Here is a 7171-nt window from a genome sequence, read left to right as displayed (position 1 = left end):
ATAGGAGGCCCGGACTGACAACGCCCGCTGCCGCCCTCGTCCAATCACCGCCGTCTCCGAGCCGCGGGCCCGCCCCTACACGTGGCGAGCGCCTGTGGAGGGGGAGGAGCCGCCACAGGCCTGGTGCGTTGGGAAAGTCACGTGCGCTGGGGCCACGTGGTGCAGGCCTGCGGCTCCGAGCGCGGGCGTTCGGGCGGGCGCGCCGGGGAGTCTGGCGCGGCGGCGGCGCGGGCCTGGCGGGGCACTCGCTCCGCCCCCTGCTGCCCCAGCAGCCCTCCCAGAGCCCTGCGTGGGGCCCCTCGTCCGTGGAGCCCTCGCCTTCGAGGAAACCCTAGGCTCTGCCCCCAGTTCTACGCAGACGAGGCCCAGTGCGTGCCTGCGGCTCGGCTCCCTCGGGTCCTCGGGCTGGCAGAAGGCACCTTCCGCTGTGATCTGGGACACACGTCCGGGCACTGCGGGCCCGTGGCCGCCGGTGCGGGCGTTTTCCCTTCTTCGCCCCCGGAACCGTGCACGAGGCCCTCGGGGCGGTGTCCGCTGGTGGACCGTGGAGCACGTGCTTCTCGCGAGTCGCTGATGGGTTTTGGCGCGGGACGCTGGAGGAGCTGAGTGAGGGCGCTACAACAAAGCTGAAGTGCGCGCCGCTGCCTTCTACGTGGACAAGGTCTCTGAAGGTACACCGCTGTACCCAAGAAGAAGAAACCCGGGGACTCGGTGGAGTTGTGCCTCCCGCACAGCAAGAAGCAGTATCCACGCACAGGCACCGGCTAACTGGGTGGGAAAAGCAGCTTCATTCCGCTCACTGAGCAGTGCGTTTTCAGTAAAAGCCTGTGTTTACTGACTGTCCAACTGTGTTCATTATGTCGTTCTGGTGAAGTGTCATTTAATAATTGTAACCTAACTCAATCCAGAATTTTACTTCTTAGCATTTAGAAACCTTTGGTCGCAAGAAATTGAGAAAATTCAAATGTTGTTGCCAAGAAGCATGATAAGGATGAGGAATCAAACTTCCAAGTACAAAAGTACATAATTACATTAGGATCTAATTTCAGAGGGGGCAGGCAATAGAGGTGAAAGCTCGAGAAGTAAAAGAAACGGGTATTACTCTTACAGTTGAAGCATGTTTTCTTCTGAAATAATTTTATACAGGAAAACTAATAGCAATCCCTCTGTACCCTGGCATGCACTTTCCCTTCATGTTAACATCTTGCCGTTACCACAGTCTATCAAAACTAAGAAAGTAACGTTGGTACTAAGTTTCAGTTACTTTGTTTCACAAAGTAACTTTCGGACAGTATCCTCTTAGATCTACAGCGGGCACAGAATTAGCTTCTCTGAAGGTTTGCGCGGTGGGCACAATGTCCCCACAGCCCCTGCGGCAGGGGTGCCTGGGGAGAACACAGAGATCGGGCTGTAGGTAAGGTGGTCCACTCCAGCCACTGGGGTTTTGGTTTTTTAAGCTGCAGCGTGACAATAATGAACAATTATTAATTCCCCTACTAACACTTTCTGTCCAGCTATCTGTCCATCCATCCAAAAATCCATGCCCTTGGTGGATTAATCTAAGTATGTTGGGTCTTCTGGACGTGTTTTTGTTTTTTGTTTTTTTAATTTGTCAGGGAGAATACTGCCTTATGGACCCCAGCCCAGGAGTCTGCACCAGAGGCTTCCTTGAGGTGTTTTCTAGCTCCAGGCTCTTCAGCTCTATCGTTTCCCCGATTTTAAATGGATTGCACCGACTTGGCTGATTTTAAACCCGAGGTGTGATTAAGAAGATTATAGTTACTTTCTAATATTATTTTAGATTTTCTACTCTTTTAAAATCTTGTTATTATACTAATGCATGCACATTATACATGTGCCTTCATAAGCACAACATATATATATGCATATGCACCCACCTTCACATGCACGAAAGAATACATGTAGACATACACGTGAAGAACATACTCTAATAAACACAGCTGTGGTGAGCAGCAGTCAGGAACTAGGAGAGTACCTGCTGTTTCTGAAGCGTCTGCTGGGCCTCCCCCCAGGGTGCACCCTCCTCGAGCTCATTTGTGTACAGACATTTTTATAAGCATTACTTACCTTCTGTGAAAACACTCAGTAACCGACACAGGGTGGGCATCTATTATTTAAAAAAGCTATCCAGGGAAGAAAAGACTCAACTACAGACTGAAACCAATTATTGTCACTTTATTACAACAGTTGCAAACAATATTTTAATAGTATTTAATCATATCACAATTACTCAAACTATATACAAATAGATATTTATACAAGTCTGCATTAAAAAAGGAAAAGTAATTAATAACCAAAATATCACATTATGAACAAGATTTTTTCTAAAAGTATGGCCAATAACAAGAAATTCACAGTTACTCTGAAAGTGTTTTGAGATGCAGAAATCATATTGCACATAATACAATTATAAACCCTATGGAGCAGATGTATATATTTTAATCTAGGATTTTTCACAAAATTTACATTATCATGCAATACTTCACTGTACACAGAATGGTGGAACTAGAACAGACAGGTTAACTTACAAACCTTCAATATAATGGCCACAACATTAGAATTACTTTAAAGTTAAAATAATTTTACTATACAAAAAAAAAAACCAGTGTAATAAAACTTAATGGACACAATCACAATTTGCTCACAGATCAAGTGACTTTTTTAGTGTTCTTCCTTGTCTTTTCCTTTCTTCTCCTTCTCGTCCTGTAGTGCGGTCCCGAGCTTTTTGATGAGAACGGACAGAACCTTGTCCAGGGGGTCCATGACTCCTCTCTGAAGCCACTTAGGAATGGTAGTCCTGGCATGGTGAAAGCCCAGCTTTTGAAGGATATAATCGACACCCACTGGATCAATCTTCCTTCCAGTCCAGGAAATTAATCTAAAATAAGGATAAACAATAATTAGGAGCACAGTGTCCCAGCACCGTCCTGAAGGAAGTTCAAGAGCAGCCTCCATTATGTGCTCAAGGCAAAGTATTTCAGTAGGTGCATCTGAATAATCTAACCTACAATTCTTGGATTCACTGCAATAGCATTAAAAAAACGTGTGATTATTAGTAGTGTTGATAAGCCTACACACAGTAATGAGGTTCAGTGAATTTCACCTGATTCTTTTGAGCCTAGTGGTACACAGTCATCTTAAACATTTAAAGGACATCTGGCTCACTCTAAAAGACGTTAATTAACATGGTGGGAGAAGTCCTTTCACAATGTGTAGCAAGTCAGGATGACATACACTTCAAGTATCTTTCTGTTTTGTCAATTACACCTCCGTAAAGCTGAAAAAAATACAAGTTTGTGTATGTGGCATAGCGGTGGGGGGGATAAAATACTCGGAGTGTTTGCTGTGTGCTCAACGTGTTTGAAGGAAGAACCGTCTCCTTCCAGCTCTTGTGGTCCTTTCCATGTGGAAGAACAGCCGTCCGTGGACCGCGCCTGGCTGGGTCCACCCCTTCCTGCAGGCTTGTCTGGTTGCACAGTGACGGAGGAATGGAGGGGTGTAGTTCGGTTCCCTCCTCCCCGCCTTCTCCTGGGAACCGTTCACGGTGGCTGTCCCTTTACACCACAGGTTTTTCAAGGACAGGACCCTAAATCGGTGAGGCCAGACTGCTCCTGGCTGCCTGCCCGTGGCTAGGGGAGCACCGGGTGCTGCTGGCGCGCAGCTCCGGCCGCCCCCCTCGAGGAAGGTCCGCGGCGCCGAGACCCAGAGGGGCAGCCCCCCACCCCCCGGACCCTGTGGTGGAGAGCCAGTGTTGCTAGACACCCAAACCACAGCCTCTGTGACCGGCTTCACCAGGAAGAAAATTGTCATGATCTCCAGCTGCCCCTCCCGCTGTTTCAGTCAGGGGAAAGGCCGGTGCTAAGCTCGGACCTCCTGAAACGCTTACCAATCATAAGCATCTGGTGTTAATTAACTTACGTCACCACTGCAACAACCCTACGTGGCACGTAATACCATTTTCTAGATCTTTCTTGTGTGGCAACTGCGGCAGAGAGCGGTTCTTAGGGCCGCTGGGGGAGTCACCTCGCCAGAAAGCAGGGCTCAGCACCCCGGCTCTGCACCGCGCTGTCCGGCCCTGCCCCACATCGAGTCTCGGGCTAGTCTGCTCAAGGAAGGAACGTACTTATGGCAAAGGAACTATTTTACGCTCATTTCAAATTAGAAGGCAGGACAGGTCCTTAGACAGCATTCCGTTAAAACACTGTGGACCCTCGACTCTTATCTGGATCCCTTAGCCTACGCAACGCTGTTTCATCGCCCACCGTTCCCCTTAAAGTCACGGAACCAACTCACTGACGTGAGGGGCTGACTCAACTAGCCAGGTACGTTTACCTGGACTTACAAATACAAAACAGGTTCTCCAAGTAGTTTTATGCATTATGACCTTGGCAATATTTTAAAGTTGTTCCTTAGTACTGACACTGTGAATACTTTGCATGCGTTTATGTGCTATTCATACCAAAGTGTTTTGTTGATTTGGTTACAAGTTTCACTGCATACAAACTACTAACACGAAGTCACTTTCTGCTTATACAGGAGCCTACCGGCTAACTTCTAAATGTGCGTTTTGGGGAAAAGTACTTAATAACCTAACACATAACTGTGACCCTTTTCCAACGGCCCCGGAGCACCCAGGTGGACACGCACACACACCCACTGCTGACCTGAGCGTGGGCTCCAGGTGCCACGTGTTGCACATGAAGTCCCTCCAGTCCACCGTGGTGTAGGTGATGCCGTCTTCCCTGTCCTTGTCGGAGGCAGCGTCATCGTGGGCGATGACTGGACTTTTCTGTCCTGGCCGAGTCGATAAAATGCGCGGCGGGAAAATGGCTACGACGAAAGTAATAGATTAATATTGCAAATGTTTATCAGTTTACTTTAAATCACAACACAGACAGAATAATAGGCTCCACTTGTCATTTTACCTATGAACTGGCCAAAACCTCATTTAATTACATTTCTTAAAAAAGTAGTGTTTTTATGTAATCTATAAGTAAGTGTCAATAATTAATACTGCTTGGAGAAAGACAATTATCAGTTATCTCACGGCCTCACGATCAGAAATACTGCCACCATTCACTTTTGAGGGGCGGCACAGGTTTCACGTGTATCCGTGGGCCGAGGACGAAGGGGAAGGGCGCGGCGCCTGGTCTGGCGGCAGGCCCGGGGCGCTGAGCTGACAGCTGTGGGCTTCCTAGAGTGGCTTCCGGTGACCGGCTTGCTCTTCTCACAGCATGTTGAGATGTAACTCACGTGCCGTGCAGTTCATTCATTTAGAGCGTGCGACCCCACGGGTGTAGCCTGTGAGCGACTGGGTGTGCGCTTGAGCAGCGGCAGCGGCACCAACTCAGAAAGAAGCCTCTTCCGTGAGCAGGCTTTTCACTCCACGCAGCAGACACTCCGCCGTCCTCTGGACGACCGAGCCTTTCCAAGTTGGTGCTCATGTGGAATAACCAACATGCCACTGTGCCACGCGGTCGTTTTCCTTAGTCACTTCGCTTGAGGAGTAATGCCTCTTTGAAGAGGTTTTCTCTTCTTTTCTTCCCCTACTCTGAGAAACTCCTGCACGTCCGGCACTGTCCACGCACACATGGAAACAGCGTGACGTGGGAAATGCCTCCCGGTGCAAGGCACGGCTACAGGGAGGGCCGTGCGCACCCGGCGGACACTCCGCCTGCCACACCGTCACTGACGGAGCACTTGCCGGTGCTCATCACTGACATCCGCTGCTCAGGGAGGAAGGAGACACGTTTTCCTCCTGCCCTCAGCCCACCGAGCCCGCACAAGTGGCCGATAGCTGCCTCTCCTGAAGCCTGCGCGAAAACCCACAGCCCCGCAAACACGGCGCCCCGCGCACCTTTCTCCTTCTCCTTGAGGTAGGCCGACACGAGGTCGTGCAGGAACATGATGAGCTCGGCGTCCATGGTCACGCAGATGTGGTCCGTGAACTCCGTCACCACACTGCACTCCACCTTGGGCTTCAGGCTGGCGTCTGCAAGGCAGGGTCCCTTTACAGTACGGGGCGGCGGCCCGAGCCTCCCCCGCCCCGAGTCAGGGAGGGACCCACGGGTCTGTGTGCGTGCGCCCCCGTGAGGGCGACGGTGGGGAAATGAGCGGTCTCTGTGTGTGATTTACACAGTGACGCCTGTGGACAGAGTGTGCCGTTCACTCCCCATGAACCCCCAGTGAAGGAAGTCCTGTTGTTGTCCTCCACTCTGCTGAGAGAGAGGTGCAAATGGATTGAACTGCTTGCTGCAAGTCATGTGGCTGGTAAGAGAACCAATTTCCTTGGTGACATTAGAAACTAAGGGGTGTTTTTCCGCACACCTTGTAACGAAGGCTCCTGTGGTTCCTGGACGTGAATGGACTTGAAGTCGAGCTGCATCCGCGGCAACGCGAAGATAGTCTCCGTCTCGTGGTTGTAGGAGGAGCCGCCCCTGAAGCCGCTCAGCAGGCTGGAGTTCTTCACCGCCGCGCTGTGCTCCGTGGTGTTGGCGTCCACGTTACGAAGCAGGGTCAGCTCTACGGGCACGAGGAAGACGGTGAGGACCAGATCAAACCAGCAGGCCTGGGTGAGCCTCAGCCCTCACGACACTCTGACACGAGGGCTTTTATCGTTTCCAAGGTGGGAAGTGAACTCACATCTGAAAACGCGGAGCCATACAAGGCTGTGGTCTTGAGAACAGTTACATTCTCTCTCTATATAGATAGGAGCATACATATATTTATTTATATGAATAAACACAGTGCTAAAATAGATGGAGTGATTTATATTTATGTATACATATATACACATATACATAAATAGTAACACATATAACTATTTCTCAAGACTAAAACTTTGTAATGTGATTTTGGATTAAATCCAGTAATACAATCCATTTGTTTTTTTGTTCCTTGAACTTTAAAATAAATATTATTCTCAACTGAATTCATGTCTGAATTTAAGTGTCATTAATCTCAGAGTTTTCCATACACTGAATACCTCACTCTTAGACAATGGATGATTAAACATGACCCTGATCTTGGAATCAGGTAGAAGCCCTGATTCTCCTCGACAAATGTGCCGTGATCGCATTACGGTTGTCTTACAAAGATTAGCGCCAGGCACACTGCAGCAGTCCGGTACGCTCCTGGCCCCTCCGGCGTG

The 7171-nt window shown here is 49.5% G+C and overlaps 1 protein-coding gene across 4 annotated transcripts in view; it reads right to left on the bottom strand.

Annotated features, from left to right (window-relative positions):
* Positions 1-2172: 2172 nt before the first annotated feature.
* Positions 2173-7171, bottom strand: part of KIAA1109 (KIAA1109 ortholog) — a 121145-nt gene continuing 116146 nt past the window's right edge. For all 4 annotated transcript variants that reach the window (XM_036031782.1, XM_036031781.1, XM_036031783.1 and 1 more), the window contains 4 exons: positions 6349-6543; positions 5879-6013; positions 4686-4851; positions 2173-2899 (listed from right to left, as the gene is read on the bottom strand). In XM_036031782.1, coding sequence (XP_035887675.1) covers positions 2683-2899; positions 4686-4851; positions 5879-6013; positions 6349-6543 — 713 coding nt within the window. In that variant the 3' untranslated portion in view covers positions 2173-2682. The remainder of the gene's footprint in view (positions 2900-4685; positions 4852-5878; positions 6014-6348; positions 6544-7171) is intronic.

The sequence above is a fragment of the Phyllostomus discolor genome, chromosome 8 (assembly GCF_004126475.2).
Source record: "Phyllostomus discolor isolate MPI-MPIP mPhyDis1 chromosome 8, mPhyDis1.pri.v3, whole genome shotgun sequence".
NCBI lineage: Eukaryota > Metazoa > Chordata > Mammalia > Chiroptera > Phyllostomidae > Phyllostomus > Phyllostomus discolor.
Note: the sequence above shows the minus strand (reverse complement) of the source record. Positions and strands in the feature narration are given on the sequence as shown.